Here is a 21,305-nt window from a genome sequence, read left to right on the forward strand (position 1 = left end):
GTAACTAAGAGATTGCTTGACTGATTGACCTGTTTTAATATGCCATTTACCTGCAGCAGAGGAATGAAGTCCTCTTGCTCCAAGTAGTTACAACCAGGTTTGGCTAGCAAGTAAATAAATCTTGCTGCATCATCGTGGCAACTGTGCAACAACCTGAAGGAGAGGAGAGGAGAGGAGAGGAGAGGAGAGGAGAGGGTTATTGGGGGAAATGGTTAATATCATAACCTGATGAGTTATTCTATGAATAAGAGTTACATGAACATGAGGTCTGTCTTACTTCCTCCAGGTTGCGATGAAGGAGTGAACAGATACAAAGCCAGTCCTCTCACCACCTGCTGCGTAGAACATTGGGGCCTTCCAGTAAAGTGGACACGCGCATGCCTGAAACACAATTAACACTACCATTACCTTACCCTGAAAAACAATCTTGTACTATACTTCACCGTATGTTTTCCTGGAATCAGTGATCATACTGCTTAGAAAGGAGTGGCAGCATAAAAACAACACTGTATCAAGCAGGTCACTATTTGTGCAATATTTTCTGGATTCGAAAAACATTTATGGAATAAGGCAATGTGGTAGTTTCAACTTGAGACTTCAAAGATTTTTGTTGATCTCACATATTCCTGAAAGTAAATGTTGATGCTGACCTTTTTGTCTTTTTAATGACTATCTCTTGATTTAAAATCTTTAAAAGAAGATTCAACATTAATGCTAATAGAATAAAAACATTGTGTCACTTGTTAAACTGCTGACCTTTGCGATCTTGCCCATTTCATATATGTCAGCCTTCTCCTCCTCAAACTCAGTGAAGGCCGTCTCAATGGCAGCAATTGCTGCATCGTGATTGGGGACCAGGCCCAGGGCAGGGAGCCCACGGGGGTAGTAGAACCTGGGAATGTTGATGGCAGGGGGAGGAGGGGTGACTATCACCGGAGTCGGAGGAGGGCTGGGTGAGCGCGGTGTGGGGGCAGGCGAGGCTGTGGCCGGGGCAGGGGCTGGTGGGGGTGTGCCTGGTTTCTTCTCTGATTTGGACTGGACCTGAAAATAGAGAAGGGAGATCATGTATGGGAATGGATAGGCAGGGTTGAGGGCAACTATTTTACGCATCATATTTGCAATTCTTTTAAACCATAATTTAAATAGCAAGATAAAGAAAATCCTGCAACATCTCATGCAGACAACATGCTGATGACTGAAATACCAAAGTCAAGGTATGTTTGATGTCAAACACACTGGCTTGTTGTTACAAACCAGAGATACAATCTTGCAATGCATTTTAGAATCACAACAAACAGCACACTTACATTAATACATGATTTTGAACAGTCGTCTCTTCCTAACTCCATTCTCAGTTTTTTGTAGGTAATTAAGTAAATAACTAATTACGTTCCAAAGTAACTTTCCCAAGCATGCAAACAAGACTCAACTTCACTATATTAAGATAAAGGACGTGCAAAAAGGATATGGTAGGAACTCCCTGTGAGTCATATACATAAAAATAACAAGAGACTTGTTTTGTTAGTAAGTCAGTCAGACAGGTACAAAGCAGTCAGCGCTGAAGGCTGCTTTAAACTGTTGGCAAGAAATGCTTCAGGTGGCACAAGGCTGTAGCAGTCAAGACTGTGCAGTTCTGCAGTCCAACTGCATTTATCCTGATCTCAGCCACCTTAAATTAAATTAACACACGAGGAAACGGTAGTTGGTAACTGTATTTACAATGGTTTGATCAAGCCCCTTCAGCTTTAAAAATCCTTATTCTGTGTCATCCGTGTATATGCCCATTAATAAATTGACAGCACTCTTAATTCCAAAAAAGGAACATTCTGCATTGTATGCTGGAAATGCACGAGAAAACAGTATCGGTTGTCCTAGTTTAGGTGGAATTGGCTGGAAATCGTAGAGCTCAAAATATCTTTTCAGTGTATGACTATATTTCAAACTATTTTTATTGCTTTCTTTTAGTAAACCAATGGAAAGCAGAAAAAATGCTTCAGTGAGTTCCAGCACATTTCTTCTTTTGCCTCATGTTACTATCAACCTACTCCATTATCTATTTCACAAGACAACAATTTACAGTAGCAACAATGACAAACTGAGACGACATGACAATGAGACCGGCATTTAATTAACACAGTTTAAATAAAAACTCTTCAGTGTGGTCCAGCAGGAACTCCCTGGTGCCGGCTGTGTTTGGTGTGTGAGGCCTCCATACTGCATGTATTGAGCTGGACAGCTGTAGCGGTCCTCCCCCTCCCACTCTCCTTCACAGCGTTCATTCTATCACTCTATTCCTGCACCTCCTGCCCTATTAATACCCTGCTGGTATCTGCCTCAGAATAGTTTGTCGTCCCCGGCATGTCACTCTGTGTGTATGAGGGAAACAGAATGCATCTACTGTATGCGTATTTCATATTTGATGCATCCGTGTATGCTTATGTGTGTAAAAGTGAGGAAACGACAAAAGATTGAAAGAAATTACACGTTTTCACTGTGTTTTGTGTCTGTATTAACGTTGTCATATTTCTCATGAGTTTGCATTTTGCGTTCACGTTCAAACTTGAACCCAGTCCATCCTGCACCGACTGACCTGTTGCTGCTGGAAGGATTTGAGTCTCTTCTTGAAGCGTGATGGGAGGACAAAGTCACACCCCCTGGCCAGAAAGGCCAGCTCTCCCCTCAGGTCAGGGTCCCGGCGTAATGACGTCTCCTTGATCATCATGGTGGGGGCCGAGACACGCAACCCCCCACCTGACACAGCCACTGACACGGTGGCTACAGACGGACCAGCTCAGCCCGCAACCAAATGACCAGTGAAAGGAAAAGGACCAGAGTGTAATAAAGAAGTTCACTTAACAACTCAGATATCCCGTTACCAAAAAAAGGTCAAACACCTCAGGAAAGTGGAGGAATATCCAGCATGTGTGTGATTTCACGCAAAACGTTCTTTGGCAATCACGCACACTCACAAAATCTCCCTCCTCCAAACTCCACTTGTATTCACAGGCTCCCAAAACTGTGTCCTGTACCGCAGTAATCCAGCAGTGTGTCTATGCAAAGAGATGTTCCTTAAGACTTCCGTGCTAAAGTGCAGGCCGAGAGGCAGAACCATGGCACCAGGCTGTTTTATGGCCAATCGCAGCACCAAACAGCAGCTTCTTTCTGGGGTAGAAAACCTGTGGTGTCCCCCCTTGTCTCCTCAGGATGCATGTGTTTGGTGTAGTCTCACTGGTGCCTGCCGCTCCAAGCTGGGCTCTGACAAACTGCACTGAGAAACATGACCCATGCCAGGGTCTGGCAACACACACACACACACATGCACAGCAAACCGGCTGTCCTGAGCATTAGGGTGGGAGGTGGGGAGGGGAGGGGTGCTGCCATGTTGCATATCTGTGTGTAGTGTTTTGCAGGATCTGAGCACTCCTCAGCCCATGCCTTTGACTAAAGTTAGCCAGTGGGAAGTTACAACAGAAATTGGCTCTGATTAAAATAATTTTCCTGCAGACAGGAAGCTTGGTGCTTCCATGTGAGTGGGTGGGAGAGGTAAGCTGAAATATTTTCATAGAGGTAATTTGGGATGGAGCAATGAATCAGCGGGCATAGCACCTGCTGTTATATCTGTTGACATGCAGTAATTCCACGAGACTAGCTCACAGTCTTGATTAGCTCACAGCCCTAATCAAGACTCACTCTTTATTAAGGCTGAAGCTAATGATTATTATCGTTATGGATACATTTTTTCATGAAGAATCGAATAAGCAATCAGTCTGTAAAATATCATAAAGTAATGAAAAATGCTCATCACAACAGTCCAATATGGCTGCAACAAACAATTACCTTCATTACTATTACTGGATTAACCAATTAATCGTTTGATGCATAACATAACAGAACAATCACTTAAGTGTTATCAGTTATCAAAATAGTTGCAGATTATTTTTCAGTCGATCTTCTCATCAATTAATCAAATAATTGTTTAAGCTCTACAGTCCAATACCTAAGAATGAAACAAACAGAGAAAAATATAGTAATAGCTAATTAATAGTGACTATAAATAGATTAGCGTGTAAATTGCCAATACAACATCCTCCATCTGCCAGGCACCCCGAGTCTACCCTCTCTCCCAGCTATGCCAGATCAGGCCAGCATTCCTTCAGCGCCAAGCAACACCAATCTGAAGCCTGACAGAGCACTGAGAGAGCAAGAGGGGATCCCTCAGGACAGACAAGCATGACCTATTTTAAAGTTGTCCAACTAAAATCCCTCCAAGACTAAGACACTACACCGAATGTCTGCCATACGACTGTTTACACATTCTGTACCGTATATATCAATGCTTGCCGCTGACTGTCGAAAAAAAAGAAAACCGTCAGTTTCTCAGAATCTGTTGGCACAGTAAACACAGATGCCACTGTGGTTGTGTTTCAGAGCCGTGGACACAGAGAGTATAGTGCCCTCTAGTGCTATGCTGGGCTCTATGGCTATAACCTATTAAACAGAAGGATATATTTTGTTGATTTAAGAAGAAAGACATCATTTGTCTTGGATGAAAACTTTTCAGTAACCGAGGAAAGTGATTTTCCTGGAGTCATGAAACTGTCTAAGTGCTTAAGGGGCCATGAAAAACTTCAGTTTGAAATATTAAAAATAAAAATGCTAAAACTGGAATTGTTCAGTTTTTCAGCAACTCAACAAATCATACATATACAGTATTTCCTTGATTTTTTATGTATTTATAAAAATGTTTCTGCTCCTTTCTTTCTACCATGTTTTTATGATGTTCCATCATTTGCTTTCCTTGTTCTTTCAGTGTGTATTTCATCACTATGTAGTGTGAGTAAAAGATGAGTAACAGAGTGATCTTGTACACTGGACTTGAAGAAAAGTTCAGAATGTGCCCATGTATGTGAATGACTTTCCAGACAAATAAGTGAGTCACCTTGGGTTTTTAGGGTAACTCCTCTCAGCTCCCTGTACGCCCTACTGCATTCTTTGGAACAACTGGACTCTGTACTGAAGCCAAGGTCACATACCAATCCCACACACACACACACACACATACACACTCTCTCACACATTGTCTTCTTTCTGACCACTTCTCGCCTCCGTGCTGCAGCGGGAAACATTATACAATCACTATCTCGTGTCTATCAACAAATGAGCACGATCTGGGGAGTGCACAACTGTCTTCTCAACAGCCCCCCAACTCCATCTCTTCTTCTCTCTCTTTCCTTCCCTGTAGGTTCCCACCACCACTTTTCAACTTCCTCCTCTGCACCACCTCATCAACTGCAGCAATGCACTTGTGATATCATAAATCTCTGTATAAAGAGATATATGTGAGTGTGTGTGTGTCTGTGTGTGCATGTAAGTGTGAGTGTTTGTGTGTGTAAAGGGAGCCAGAACAGATGCCACTGGGCAGCTGTGTGCTCTTTTCCTGTCTGACTGACAGTCGGTGTAACCCTGCCCTCTTGAAGTATCTCCGCTTGGTCCTAAAACCTGCCCCTTATTCTAGTGTTAAACTTCACGCCACCATTTTAAACATTTGCCACTTAAGCTGACACTGCACCAAAATGAATAAAACTGTTGATTTACTAAGCTGTATGTGGGACTGTGGCTGCAGTCTGTTCAGGTGACATGAAAGTGGGTCATTGGGAGGGATACATAAGGTCAGTAGTAATGTGTGGGTCAATTCTGCATGATGGCTTTATTTATTTATTATTTATGCTAAATAAAATGCAACAACAATAAGATTTGCATTATAATAACCTGGAATTTAAAGTATATACAGTATGAAAACTAAAATGTAATATGTAGCTGCTTTGAATTGCCAGGTGACTGACTACAGTAGCCATATTGTGTTATTAATAACTCATGATTAAAATCAATTCAACTGCAGGCGACAAATTAGAAAAAAATCAACTTTTTACTGCCAAATGTGCAGGCCTTTCACTTCGTTCCTTACAGTTACTTGACAGATTATACGTTATGCATGAAGATCACATTACTTGCCACAGAGTGCTACTAAGTCTATGAAAACAGTTGTAAAATGCCTTCTATTGCTCTGGAAGAGCCCTGTTAAATCTGAAACAATGACCCTGATATGACCTGATGATGTCATAGTGATGTCACCACAGTTAGTTATCTCAGTTTGGGCTTGGAGACAGCAAATTTAGAGCAGAAAGCTTACATTACAAAGTGGGGATGTGAAGCTTGAAAGGTGTGGGCATTTACAAGGCTGGTCTAATGTAAAATGCTATTGAGTTGCATTATGGGAAATGTAGTATCCAGCACTTTTATAAGCCTGATCCATACTACTGACTAAAAGTCAGTATATCTCTGCGGCCTCTGCTGCTGCGATTCTGACCATTCCTTTTTTCTTCCAAACTTTATAGAAGTGCAATACTTAATCACTTGGGTGCCTTTTTAAGCTTTAAGACATGATTCAAATGTAGACAAAAAGTTCATCCCATAAAAAGAAATTTTAAGACATAGGATTTAAAGCTGGGATCACCATTCCCAGCGGGGATGTCATCATTTAAACAACAAGCTAATCTCCCCAAAATTAACATACTCCTGTGAGATGCTGTGTTACAGAGAAAACAGGAAGGGAGACAGGCTGAGAGGAAAACGAAAGAGAAGGCAGAAGGGCTGATGGAAGTTAAAGGGGGGGAGGGGAGCCTGAGCAACAGGTGTGCGTATGTGTGTGTTGAGTGTTATGTGCTTTCCTCCGCCCACCACAAAGACCTAATCCAACCCCACTGCTACAGGAGCAGGTGAGTCAGCAGCCTTTACGGCATTGATCAAATAAATGCATGATGGGAAGACCAGCGAAAGCAAGGCGGAGGATCAGCTGTCCAAAAACAACTGCTGCTTTTATCCAACTGTTAAATACACACTGGACGTGCTCTCCTAAAGGGTTTAATTAGCACACAAGCACTGAAACATTTGTCTAATTTGTCATGGCATATCATTTGTGTGAGTGTGTGTGGGGGTGTGTATGTGTGTATGTCTCAATGGATCTAGTTAACAGGAACTGCTTCTTCCAGTTTCGGGGAAAGTTGAATAGTGTGAACATAACAACTTCCTAAACACACACACATGCACACACAGACACACACCTGCTCTATAAAATTGGCTGTCTGCTGTGTGTAAAATTATCTGTGTAAATATAGCAACTGATTTCATGTTTATTTCTGCTTCAGGCACTGGGCAGACTTCACAGACATATACATGCATGCACACTGACAACACGCACGCATGCAAAATGTTGGGAATGATACTTTCGAATGCAATGCGGTAGCTTGTGTGGATAACCTAGTAGATTTAATTGGACTGCTCAATCACATTAACCACATCTGTTACTATCAATTATGTTTGGATTCTCAAATTTCATCAAATTTTATATTTAGGTATGTAGATTTATAATCATGTCGGAAAAAGCTGCTTGTATTTCTATGTTTTTTTCACTTTTTTCACTTCAAGTGCAATACAAAGACAAAGTGGTTGACACAAACAGTAAATCACAATGACTGTACCAAACAAAAGACAAAACAGTTAACTGAAAGAACAAATCAAAATACAAATACTTCAGTGAGGAGCACATAACATATTGAAATAATTTGTGCACTGTGTCTCTAATGTTTGCATCTCAGTGTTAGATAATTGCATTTACTCAGTTAGGGATTTTAGGGGGAGATCATGTGTCTCGAAAATGTTTAATTTTGGTTTAAAGTGTAGAGAGATCATCCAAAAGACAGGTGGATGGGTAAAGAGGGATGCTGAGGATGCTGCTCGTGACCTCTGACCAAAAGGAAAGTGTAAAAGTAGTGTTGTTGTTTGTTGAGCCCATGCAGGACTGATTTTGGTATGTTTACCAAAATGTCAGCTGTCAATTTTTCTATCAGAAGAGACACAGTACTGTTTTGACTGGATAAGAGGGTTTTTCCAATCTTTTTCTTTTTTTTATTTCCAGAAAAAGGTCAAAGGTCACAAACAAGCCATTTTCACTATGCTGGCTACTTCTCTCTGTTTTATGGGGGGAAATAAATGGTTTATTGTTCATACAGAGCAGATGATTATGCCAGATTGGGGTGAGAGAGGATGAGGATTTGAAATGAAGGATGTGGTTGCCATCCATCAGGCAGAAAAACTAGTTTTGATGGTGATGCTTTTTACACTACTGTGTGCTTATAAATAGAGTTTGTTGATAAATGGAAGGTCTTGAACTCAGCTATGGTTTGTTCTATCAAAAGCCATGCTGTTTTTTTTCTTTTCTGGTCCATTTCAAAACATACTGCAATTGGTGTGAAAGAAAGTAATTAAACAGGTTTGTTGCATCTAGTCCACCAAGACTTTTAGGTTTTTGAAAGAATACTAATTTTCACTGTAAATACTGGGCCTAACTGGGAAAGTTTGTTCTGTCGTCCTAAGTCATCTTTGAAGTTTTGTAGTAAGGGGATAAAATTGATTTTTGATGTAGTCCTAGATATTAAATGGATTGGGTTTAATATTCAAAGGGTAAAATCTCAACCACAGCACTTGGGGTTGGTTAGAGACATAATCTCAGACTTGGACCAGTTGACAGATTAGCCTTACCATAACTGTTGATCAGATTATAGACTGACAGAAGAGATATTGAGGGATTAGTCGAGTTAGTGTTTGTATTGCTACATTCACAATCAAAGCTTTTTGACCTTTAAAATAAGTTAAATTATATAATTATGCAACTTTTCACGCATATTTTCCATTTCTAGTCCAAAGGTTCACAAATCCAATTTTTTGTGAGGATTACTGTAACGGCTACTACGTTGGCAAGTGTTGTTATGCATGTCATATTTTTATGTAATGTTATTTTTATTGCTTGCAGTAAAAGCAACTGCCCACTGGGACAAATAAAGTTTAAACTTGAACCTGATATCACATGAAATAAGCTTCTCCCCCTCCGCAACTCTGTGATTATAGACACACACCCACTTTAGACCAGGCATGCCAAATGCCATCTCCATGGCGATAACCCTTTCCCTGGATTGAGTGGCGGGTGGAATGCTCCCAGGGTTACCGTGCCAACAGCAGGAAACGCAGTTCACATCACTGCTCTATTCATTATTCCCAGTCTCACTTCCTCTCAAGAAGGACACAAACACACATACACACACACATGGACACACACGAGCACAAAGTTGCTTTGGGAGCCTCCCTCCTTTTTAAACTACAGGGAAAGAATTGAGTTCAAGTGCTGCTTCCGTGATAGATGAAGTGAATCAGTGCAGGCCACGGTCTACCTCACATCCGAAACAGAGGAGTATAACATGGGAACAGTTAAAGATACAGCTGCTGTGGGGGTCTGAATGGAAGTAGAAACTGTCCTGTAATAAAAACATCACAGGCTTAAATACCAAAGCAGCAGCATAAGTCAGATGTTTTGTTAACTGAACCACTACAGTACCTTTATAGTCTTTTTTTTGTTAATGCTTTATCTTTACCACCCTCTTTTGCATTTATAAGCAGTATAAACAGTTAATGAATGATTGATAACACTTTATAACATAGTTGTAATCATATTTAATGACATGATTACAGTACAAATCCTTACACTGTGTTATAAAGCATTTATTAACTGTTTATGCACATATTTTAAATCATTCATAGAAGGGTTTAAATGTTTTAAACCCTTAAGATATGTTGAGCTTTAAGGTTTATTCTTGACCTTACTAGCTTAACAAAAAAAAAAATTAAACCCATTATATCAAATTTAAATGTACAAGAAAATTCAACCAATAAAAAATGTTTGCAGTTTACTGCTTTGCAATTTATTTTTTGCATATTTGCCAACACACACACCAACACTGCTATGTCTATGGCATCCCAATATCAGCCTGCCGGTCTCTACCCTACATGCACTTCCACACTATGTCATTCTGAATAACTGTGTCACATAAAAAAAACAAAAATTAAACCTGAAATTTTAAAGCACCGGTGCTGCAGCCATAATCACAGGATGACTAGCTTTCTGCTACGACAAGATTTATGGATGTTTTTTACTTATTACATCACTTTACTGCCTTACACTTCTGGAAGGGCTGCCAAGCATCAGCACCAAAAAACTGCCCAGTGAATCACTTCCTTCGGCGGGAACAGCAGCCTGTCAACAAGTAACGTGTAATAACAACAAACTCCAAGCCTTCATAGGCTAGCCTGCTGTTTTATATTTATACACATGGCTATCGGGACAAGTTTTGCATTACCTTCCCATGGCTATCTTAGTATTTAGAGCAAGTGAGCTAATCCCACATCAGCAATAGTGATGAGCCTAAGCCCGCAGCTGCAGTGAGAGAGCTGTCACTAAAGTGCAGTAAGAGACTTCCACGCAGCCAATGGCAGAGCAGATCAGCTCCTGTGTCCTCTCTTTTTTCAAATAGAAGAGTAAAGATAGACAGGAATGTTAGGAGGGAGAAATGTGTCTGCATCAGGATACTGCTCAAACCATTACCCATTTTTGCTGCATTTCATCAAACACAAGTCAAGATGAGAGATATACATTAAACTCTGAACAACACTTCTTTTAGTCCCAACTAGACTGCAATACTGCAGATCATTTTTTCCTCACTAGAAAAAACTGTATTTTTCACCACCCTTTCCTACCAACGGTCATTTCATCATAATGTCACAATCATTGTAAGTTGTGTAATTGTTGCAACACAGGGCAATTTTTAGTCCTCTATTTTTGAAAAATATATACGTTAAAAGCAATGAAAGTAGCACATAAAACACATAAGCATGTGAAAATCTACTTGGATAAGAAAATTGACCCTGATTTACATCCTGAAACACTGCTGTTAGTTGACAGATCCTCCTGTAGATGGAGCTAGAAATCCTCTTCTTATCAAACAACAGGCGTGAGGTTAGCCTGCAAGCTGACACAGTACCCCATAATACAGTAGGGACTGACAGTCACTAGAGGGTAGCAGCTCTCTGCTTGTTACCATGTCTGAACTGTCCAACTCTCCAGCCTGGCAGGTGAGCCTGGATCTGACAGAGGATGCTGGTTTCTGCTGCTTTTGATGTTCTGTGCTTCAGTCGGCTCTGGCATCTCGTCTTATTCAAGGCCAAGTCTCCTGACATCACCTTGGCAGACAGAGTGAGGGGTTTGTATGATGAAAACCACATGCTTATAGATCACTAAAGAGGAAACCACAGCTCCATGTATCATTAACGTACCAACAACTTGAACAAAAGTGTGCAGATTTGTCACTAGTGATGCATTACACAGACTACAATTTAAGAGAAGCAAACTGATGTAAGCCAATATGAAAAGCATCTGGACCTTCATTCGGAATTCTTTTTGTGCATTAAAATTTAGGAAACTGACATGTAAATATTTTCAGAGAAAAAATCTTGACACGCTTCTCTTGATTTACTGGTGAGAGTATCTTAGCAGTGAGGCAATTTTCTGGAGGAAACCACCCGCTCATCTTGGGTGGAGCTGGGTGAAGGGTGAGTTCAAAGGGAGAGGGAGGGCAGGGTCATACAGGGAGACTAGGGGGGGAATTGGGTGGGGGTCTGGGTGACACGCAAGCATCCACTGAGCCATTATGTTCTGGAACATTGGCAAACTCCCAAGTTAAGACAATTCTTTGGAAAAAGAAACACGCACGTAAGCACAGCCAGCCACACCCACAACAACACACTCAGTATTCTGAAATAAACCTTAAAATAAAAAAAAAATGCGTCTCCATTTCATCTCCCTTGGTGCCATGATTCTCAGAGGGAGCCCCTATCAGCCAATCAGATTGCACAACTGCAGTATTCTGGGGAAGGGGAGTCCCACCACCTACTTACTGCTTATAAACATGTTGTGGTGGTTTCCATGGTTACACAGAGGGAGGCACAGAGAGTTACGCAGCAAAGCCTCCCACTGAGTTCAAACTTTTCTGAAGAAAAAGTGACTTGCATTAAAGTCAGACTTGCGTATGTGTGTGCATCTGTGCAAGTGTACACACTCCAGCTGAGCGCACTGCTGGGAACAGCAGTTGGATGATATCCCAGCCTGCACTGGGAGTGGTGAATCATGATGTCACTTGCTTAGAAGCGCTGCGTGTGTATAAGTGTGTGCGAATATGACCCAGCCAAATGTGTAAAGTTAATGATCTCCACTGTGTGTGTGTGTGTTTGTGTGTTTGTGTTTGTGTGTGTGTGTGTGTGTGTGTGTGCACGTGTATCAAACGGCTGGGTGGTGAATATTCCATTGTTCAAACTAACCTTGGATGGTATGAACTGTATTGGAAAACTCCTCTCACACATAGCAACACTGGCCCCTGTCTGCATTGCATGTGTGTGTGTGTGTGTGACAGTGTGTGTGCGTGTGTGTGTGTGCGTGTGCGCGTACTTATAAATGAATGCATTCATCTGTGTGCTTGTGCACCTAGCTTGAAACGGGCGTCATTCCCTGCTTGGCCGAGGTTCCTGCTGTGACCTTATTTCCTGTGGAAGCAGCCGAGGAATGATGTCATCCTCCACCGACCCAGAGTCAACAACTGTACGCTGCAGCCCCCTCACCCCCCGTCCCCAACTATCACCATACTCCTCCCCCAGCACCATGACTCCCTTTTTCTCTCTTTATGTCACTCTCCATTCTTTTTGTACAACTGTTCCTCTTCTTCTCTAGCTCTGCATGAATTCCTCTTTTTTCTACATCAGCTTCTTTGAGTAACAAAAAACTTCATCTCCCCTGCTGTGTCTGACAGGCATTCATTCATACGGCTTTCCTGTCTTCCTGTTATTTCCCTCCTATGTCCACGCTTTTCTTTATCCGTCTATCCTTTTTCAAGGCTCTCTGTGCCAAAAAGTAGCCAGTTTCTGTCTTAAGGGTCAACAGTTCACTTTCCTCAGCCGGCTAAAAACATATGGGCAGGAAAAGCCAGAAAGAGGAACACTCATCCCTCTCTCAACAACACACTGAAATATACTGAATTGCCCTTGAGTGGCACTTCACTCCTGAATGCTTTAATGAAACTTGTGACTAACAGAAGAGGACTGTTGATGCACAGTTATTTTCAGATGTGAATATGTTGAGATGTGTGACTGTGAATCATACATATAACCGCAAACTAATTTCACTTTTACTAACTGTACTTTCCAGAAAAGATTTTCTTTGGCTAGGCAGCTGAAACTGTCTGGATGTGAGTGATGATAAATGCACGTTTTCATTGGGCTTGACTGTACCTGTGAAAAGTCTGATATTGTGCCTGTTACTTTATTTGTTCCATTCTTGCTCGGAGAAAGTATATTGGCTCGTTTGTTTTCTAACAAAACAAGTCAATTTACACACACTTTAGCCAGGTTCTTTGTCTTGCACATCCCTGATTTCATTAGAAAACATCTTTTATTCGTTAAAGGACTTGTTACCAGTTACAAGCTACACATTATTAATATTTCAGCAGTGGATGTCACAACTACAATATTAGAACCAGATATGAAATACTAAAGAGTAAAGCTCTACCACTTCCTCACCAGTTTCCTGGGGGAAACCCGCCAGCACACCCTGGAATAAATAAAATAAAACTGACCAGTGCTATTCTACCATGGCAACACATCCACAGCAGTTGGCAAAAACACTCAAATCAGCAGTGGGTTAATTAAGCCATCAGAATGGCAGCTCTGGATACAGCCAGGAGTGTATGTGTGTCTGTAAATCATGTCACCATTGGCTGTATTGAACCCCCCCAACCCACCCCCACCCCTCTAAAACATGCTCTCAAATATCTCTTCTTATATTTCCCAAAAAAAGAGAAGGAAGAGAAAGAAAGACCACCCGTCATTGGAAAGCCATTGACCTGAAGTACCACAAATATTGCACTGTGTAATAGATTTCCACTCTCAGCATCACTGCTGCCACGTCTCCCTGCTTAGTTTGACTGTTGTGGCCTTGCCTCTGATTTATATCAGCTGGCTTCCTTGTCTCCATGGAGATTAATGGGTCTGCTCTGACAGGTGCAGAAAGCCCTGTATTACTCTGTCAGCAGCAGAATCAACAATAAACACGTGCACGTACACACACACACACACACAGACGAGGATGCTACTGCCTGAGACCAGTATCATCCCAGAGGGCTTAGCGGAACTTCCCATCAAAGCCAAAGCTGTGCCAAGCGAAACACAGCTACAAATCTCCAAGGTGGAGCATGTAAGTGGTGGTGTATAAGAGTGCAGGAGCATTTTCTCACTTATGCGCGAGAGGGCTTGCCTTGTTTACAGTTTGATTGGCAGTTTAATGTGCAACTGAGGCAGGGGGCGGGATTGGCGCTGAGGAACATTAGCATAATTCCCAGAGTGCCAGAGTCAGTATTGGGTGTCAGAGAGCTATTCCCAAACTCAGCTGTGAGCCACAGTAGCACTAGGTCAACTTACCCACGGGCCAACACACAGACACACATACACACATGCTCCATTAAACACACATAAATTACCAAAGGGGAATCATGAATACCCATGTATGTGTATGCAGACATACATAAACGCACACACATACAGTAAGAGAAAACCTGGATGTACACACAACACACAAACACACATGCACACACCCACACGGTCACACACGCACACCCACTTATGCAGGTCCATTTACACTGAGGCGACAGTGAGTCTGTTAGCGGGATGCCATAGTACAGAGGGGTGGACAGATTTAGGTCTCTCTCACACCTAGCTCTGCCAGGGGGTGGAGGGGGTTGGAGGGTAACGATACCGTTAACACTCGGTGCACCATCAGACGCCCCACACATCCCACCCCACCCCACCCCGCCCTTCTCCCCCCTTCTTGCTGTGCTCCAATCAGCTCCTCTCATTGGGTTGCTTTGCCCTCCACACAGCAACAACTGTTATTCACTGCTCCCAAAATAACACAGCGGCCAATCAAAGGACAGGAACAAGAGTGGTGGTCAACGTAGACCAACCCCTTGACCGTGGGTGAAAGACGGACACTAAGAAGAAAAATAAAAAGTATGTATATAAAGTAATGTCTTTTTTTTTTCTTTTTACCATTTAATATTTATCTCATCGCTCCTTGCACTTTTTACTTCTTTGCACTATTTGTATCCTGTTCACAGTTCACGGAAACAGTTACACCTGTATATAGTCATTCCTTGTGTTTAAGTACATTGAGAGTCACTAAACCAGAGTCAAATTCCTCGTATGTGTGCACATACTTGGCCAATAAAGATGACTCTGATTCTGATTCTGAAAAGGGAGAGAAAGGCACCCACATGCAAGAAAGAAGGAGAAGACGAGAGAGAAAGAATGACAGATGCGAGGATGGCGAGAGATTGCAAGAGATGTGGAGGAGGAGGAGCAGAACGAAAAAAGGAGAAGAAGAAGAACAAATAGGCACACAGAGGATGGAGGAGAAATGAGAACATCTAATGATGTGTTCGGGTGCTGGCTGTTCTGTTCTGACTGTGGCAGCTACCATGGTAACCTCATAAATAGGTGCCCTACATATCAGCAGGGCATAAGGTTACACAGCTCAGTAAATAAACACACCAACAGTGGCGGGAGAGTGGTGAGGGGAAGGAGGGATGGAGGGAGATCAGAAAAATAAGCAAATTAGTAAGAGCAAAAAAAAAAAAAAATCAAAAGGCAGTGAGGCGGAAAGAGGGGAAAAACAGACAACATTGATTCAATACTCTGTGTCGGTATCAAATCCACAATGCGCTGTTGAACACCCACATCAGAGACAAGATGAGATAACCCCTGAGTTCTGAGTTTATTCACTGCAGTGTCAGTACCTTTTGCACACCAACTCTCTCTCTCACACACACACACAAACACACGCACACAGAAACACACGCTCCAATTCCCTTACTTTCTCCCTCCCTCTGTAGCACAACCCTAAATTACCTTTAAATATTTCCCTGGCAAGAAAGGGAAGCCAACACACACACTCACATAAACACATTTGTAGCACAAAACACGTTATAAACTATGTAAAATAATCAAAGAGCCATTCCTAACACAATGAGCTGTTCTGTTCCATGATTCACAGCGCCAGCCTTCTTATTCAAGTCCAGATAGGGAGATTGTATCAGGGTGTTCATCGTGGTTAATGAACACTATTTATCACGGCCCATCAATTACAGCAGCATCAACCCAGTTGTGTCACAGTGATAAAATCCTCACCCGGGCGTTTAAAATGACACGCATCAAAGGCAATTGAGGAAGTCTTTCAAATTGTCTATTCTCAGTCTAATGCTGATGCTCAATCAGTCTGTCTCTTGGTCTCTGTGTGTCTGTCAGTTAGTAAGTCACTCAAATTTTCTGTCTGTACACTGCCTCTGAATGTTACACAAACACAATTATGGCAACAAAATGTATTTAGATGATACTACGTATTACAATACATTAAAATGATCCCGATTCTAAACATCTTTACTATTTTGCAGTGAACACTGTGAATTAAATCAAAGCTGGATGTCCTTTCTTCTAAAATCCAAAAATGGGGCCCCAATGGAGAAAAGGGTCCCACCTCTGTTAATATCCACTTTGCCTTAGACTATCAATTTACAATGGATTTGTATGGTACCATACTCTACATAATGGAAGTGACATGTGACATACACAGCAGTAAACTAATGTTTCAGCCAGAGAAAGTTGGATGCCGCAATTACTGTTTATTTCCCCAGACACAACAAATAATTATATCCGATAAAGTCATCATTGCATGATTTAAGTCCTTAAAACTTCTATTTTCTAGAGGAGCTTTAAATGCAACAACTGGCTGCAGAAAATAAAACCACACAGATATGTGGGTATTAATAAAGCTGTAACAATGTGAGGCTGAAATACTTGTAATGTACAGTAAATGTCTGTCTCTGGCTCTGTCACATTAGTTTATGCATTTGTCAGCATTTTTAACTGTAAGGTCTGTTCATCACTTACCCTGATCACCTCTGGAGTCTGCTGGATGAGAAGCGTTGAACCTGTGTCTCTCACAGCAGCAGGGTCACCAACAGTAATGGCAGCATCTCTTATGGCGTTTATGGTTGGGATGGCAACAGGAGTTGGAGTCTCAGGTGCAGCCACAGGTGTAGGTTCAGCTGAGTGTGTGGAGGAATGCAAGATTGCAGGTGCAGGTGTTACAGGTGCGGGGATGGATTCTGGATGAGCCTCACCTGTAGAGGCTTCTGTGGCTTTATCTGTAGCCTCAGTTGTAGGCTCAGGTATGGGTGCAGGCAGAGATTTGGGGGCAGCGTCAGGTGTAGGTTTAGGTGCAGGTTCAGATGTAGCCATGCACACATCTTCAGTTACTGCAGGTACAGGTGTTGGTGCAGGTGAAGCTACAGGTGTATGTGCAAGAGAGTGTTTTGGTGGTATATCTGGGACTGTGGTTATGTGGATTGATGGAGCATTGGGAGCAGCTGGTGTGTTTGTGCTCTCCACTGGGGTGTCAGCCCTGCCGGTGGTGGCCAGTGTGTCCTGCAAGAGCCTCATCACCTCTCGCTCCTTCCCACTGTTCCTCTCTGCACTACCTGTGCTTCCCGCTCCAGAATCCACCAGCTCCTGGGCAAAACTCTCAATGCTCTCCAGGATTCTCAGCAGCAGTGCCCCATCCTCCTCCTCTCCCACCACAGCATCACTGTTCTCTCCCTGGGGTGGAGTGAGACCCTGGTGAACCCTGGAGGTAGAACCATTCATGGCTAGGTGGCTGGCTGGCTTTTGGATTTGGAACTGAGCCATTTTGGGCTGAGTAAGAGCTTCATTGGAGGTGATCCCCTGGCCTCCCTCTCTTTTCCTGGTCTTGGCTGGAAGTGGGGGCTCAGTGTCTCTGGGGTGGCTCATACTCTGAGACAGATTCTCCAAATCCAACAGAAGCTTGTCAATGTCATCATTCCTATGTGTGACAGCTTTGGGTGCTGAGACTGCTAGTGGAGCAGAGGGAGGCCAAGAGGGGCTGTGGCCAGTGCTCGTTGGCAAACTATTTGAAGAGTTATGGAGTGTGTGCATGTGTTGACTTAACATAGTCCCGTTTTTGTTCTGAGAGATGGTCAACCCTCTGGTTGGAGTGTTTGTCTGATGTGCTATTTGTTCTGGTGTCTTTCCCACATCTGCCTCTTCCTCCTCAATATAGAGAGCCTCCATGGGGGATGCTGGAGGAGTGTGTGTGTATGGAGGGGTCGGAGATGTATGGTGAGGGGACGGAGAGTGTGTTGGAGAGGAGCTGGATTGAGAGCAGATGACAGACGGGGGAGAGAGTGTGTGTTGTGTGATAGAAGGATGTGGATGCTGTAGTCCATTGGTGAGGGGAGTGGCTCGGGACGAAGAGCTCAGGACTGGTTTTGTATGGATGGAGTCTGATTTTAAAGATGAGGAGGAAGATGAAACAGAAGCAGGAGTAGAAGATGCAGAGTGAGTAACAGTCTTTGGGATGGGAGGTGAATGCACTACATCCTCATAGCGAGGAGGTTGCTCATTGCCAAATATTGGAGAGAACGGTCCCTGCTGGAGGGAGTGAAGATTGTTTAGCAGCTCAGCCAGATCACTATGCCCACTTCCAGGCGCACCCTGACCCCCCTGCCCACTGCCACCCAAAATTCCAATCCCCTCCAGCTCCAGAGGAAGTCTCTTCAGATACGAGCTGAGTCGGGTCATCATGGCCCGGTACACACTGTCAGGACTGGCCCCTCCATCCTCAGGCCCTCCACCAGCTTTGCGTCTGATGCACTGCTTGATGATGTCAGTGCATTTTTTTAGATCTTCAGAGCATTTAAGTAGGATGTCAAGGCAGGCGCGGATGTCCTCCCCGCCCGCTCCCCCAGAGCCCGCCTCTGCACACGTCTTCTCCAACAGACGGGCAATCAGGTTCTCATCTCCCAGGGTGTTACGGTACAGGGAGGCCATTGTGCTCAGACTTTGGTCAAGTGATGCACTGCTGATGCTCGATAAGCTGCTTGTTGAGCCACTACCCACTTTTGTGATGGATGACAAGGTGCCTGAATTGCCCTTTAGCTTTGTTTCCTCCATCCCTGTCCCTTTCCCTAGCACAAAAGGTGGCAGGTTCTCATCATTAGAAGTAGCTGTGCCATTTGTCATGCCATTAGCTGTTCCGTTAGTGGTGATGTTGGAGCTGAAGTGGCCGTATATGATCTCCAGATCGGTGGAGCGACGGCTGAAAGAGTCGGGACGGACCTTACGACCTTTCCTGAAGGTGACATGGCTGGAGGAGGAGAGGCGGAGCTTGTCAAAAGAAAACTCTTTCAGCTTACCACTGGCCAGGTTGATAGCCTCTTCAGTGATGTCCTTCAGACTGCTAGAGGAGGTCAGGTTCCCAGTTGATCCTCCCCAACTGGGGGTCTTTTTACCACGCCACGTGGGGCTGTCCTCCCCTAAAGACAAATTACCGCTGCTGCCTGCCCTCTCAAGACCAACACCACCATTATAACTAGTCTCCATGGTTACACTCATTTTACCATGGTTGGGAAGTTGCTGAGTGATAATATTCCGGGAGTGTATGGGTGAGCTATTGGGGTCAGTATATGCAGGGTCAGGCGAAACAAGCAGCTCGGAGCAGGTACCGTGGTGTGCGACAGTACAGTCTAGTCCCTGGGACAGCGCCCCACATGGCCCCGAGCAGTAGTGCACGGCGTGGGAGTGAGTGCGCCGGTCCACTACTACACTGTTGTAGCAGCTCACACTGCTCACCACTACACGATAGGCTGCTGCCATGGTGACCAATGTTCAAAACAAGTCCGTCAGGGCATATGAAGTTCAAAATAATATCAAAGTATCAAAGAGAAACAATGTAGCTTCAACAAAAATATCTCATGGGTGTGAATGTTTCGTTGAAACTCCTTCAGTTGAGAGAAAAAAAACAGCTTATATCCAAATACTGAATCATCTTGCTGAAAAAAAGTATTTCTTGGCTACATAAAGAAACTGCATGGTGCCAATTTTCAAAGATATACAATGCTGTGATAAAAAAACTGGCAATCAACACCTAAAAAGAAATGAAAGCTTTAAAAGATTCAACTCGCATGCAGAATTCTTTGTCTGAAAACTCTGGGCCTCTTAATAACAGTTGTAAGGTTCCTCCTCTCTCCACAGGCACCTTCTCTGCTTCCTTTCTAGCAGCAGCTCATTAGCCACTAATGACAGCCGTGGTGGATGGCGACAGCGGAAGATCCAGCTGGGGTATCACCCATCCCTCCACAGAAGCAGCCCCAGGGGCCTAATCCAAGGCCAGCGAGGCCTTAACATTGCTCCAGCCTGTGCTCATCCCTTGGGCAACGAAACATAGGAAGAACACCCTTATCTCAATCTGTGGTTTTTTAAGTCCTGAAAGGGCAGAGAACCATTCGCTGACTCCAACGCAGCTGCAGAATAGCAGGGGTCCGTCCACAGATGGCCGGCTGCCTCCTTCTCTTTCTGTGCGTGTGTCTGGATCTCAGTCACTCCCGTATTCTCTCTCACCCTTTCCGTCTCCCACTGTCATCCATGTGTCAGAGGGAGAGTGTGTTTCTGACAGGAGGACACCACCTGCGAGTCAGCAGAGGGGGGTGAGAGGGAGGAGACAGGGTGAGAAAGAAGGAAAGGGAAAACAGAGGAAGAGAAAGGAAATCATTAAACTGGTAGTTATGAAGAAGTGGATAATTATGCATGTGTGCATACATATCATCCAGATGACAGCTGATTTGAAATTTTATCGTCTTTATCATCAAAAAAACCTGCAAAACCACACTTCACTTCTTGTACCATCAACCTCAAATACACACACAGGCACACATACAGATCAAAAGGAGGGAAGGAAGGGAGACATGGAAGTGTGGAGGGTTAAAACAGCAGAGCAGGAAAAAGACAGAACTCCCTCTTTCGTCACAGCAGAGCTATAAAGAGTTTTCTCTAAGCCCGCTGAGAAATCACAACTCAGTAAAAGAGAGGCAGGTGTGTCAGAAGGAGAAAACACCTGTTGCTTTCACATTTCCATTCCTGTTTTTTGTTTTTTTCCTCTGTGCCAACGTGAAGCCTCTACTATGTTTGTAAAGGCAATAAAGATATATTTTTCTATTGTATTATGTTCTATTCTATTCTCTTAACACTCACACAAAGAGATGAAGACAGACATACACACACTGTAGATCATAACAAAAATATTGAAATAGAGGTTGCAGTAACCATGGAGATATACATAAAATGTATTGCAAACGAGATCAAGAGTCTCAGTATGTGAGATGTCCACTATCGCTCCCTTGAACTTTACTGTAAGGATAAATAAACCAAATACTCATCACAGGCGTAACATCTGGCTATTGGATTTA

The 21,305-nt window shown here is 43.2% G+C and overlaps 1 protein-coding gene across 4 annotated transcripts in view; it reads right to left on the minus strand.

The window, feature by feature from the left end:
- Window positions 1–21,305, minus strand: part of ppp2r3a (protein phosphatase 2, regulatory subunit B'', alpha) — a 60,455-nt gene that overhangs the window by 7,249 nt on the left and 31,901 nt on the right. For 2 of the 4 annotated variants that reach the window (XM_042388856.1, XM_042388857.1), the window contains exons 2-5: window positions 16,933–20,526; window positions 757–1,041; window positions 278–381; window positions 51–153 (exon numbers count right to left, since the gene is read on the minus strand). In XM_042388856.1, the coding sequence (XP_042244790.1) occupies window positions 51–153; window positions 278–381; window positions 757–1,041; window positions 16,933–19,716 (3,276 nt within the window). In that variant the 5' untranslated portion in view covers window positions 19,717–20,526. Of the gene's footprint in view, window positions 1–50; window positions 154–277; window positions 382–756; window positions 1,042–2,590; window positions 3,218–10,985; window positions 11,065–16,932; window positions 20,527–21,305 lie in introns of those variants that run through there. The other 2 variants (XM_042388860.1, XM_042388859.1) reach the window with 2 other exon arrangements.

This window comes from Thunnus maccoyii, chromosome 16 (assembly GCF_910596095.1).
Source record: "Thunnus maccoyii chromosome 16, fThuMac1.1, whole genome shotgun sequence".
Classification (NCBI taxonomy): domain Eukaryota; kingdom Metazoa; phylum Chordata; class Actinopteri; order Scombriformes; family Scombridae; genus Thunnus; species Thunnus maccoyii.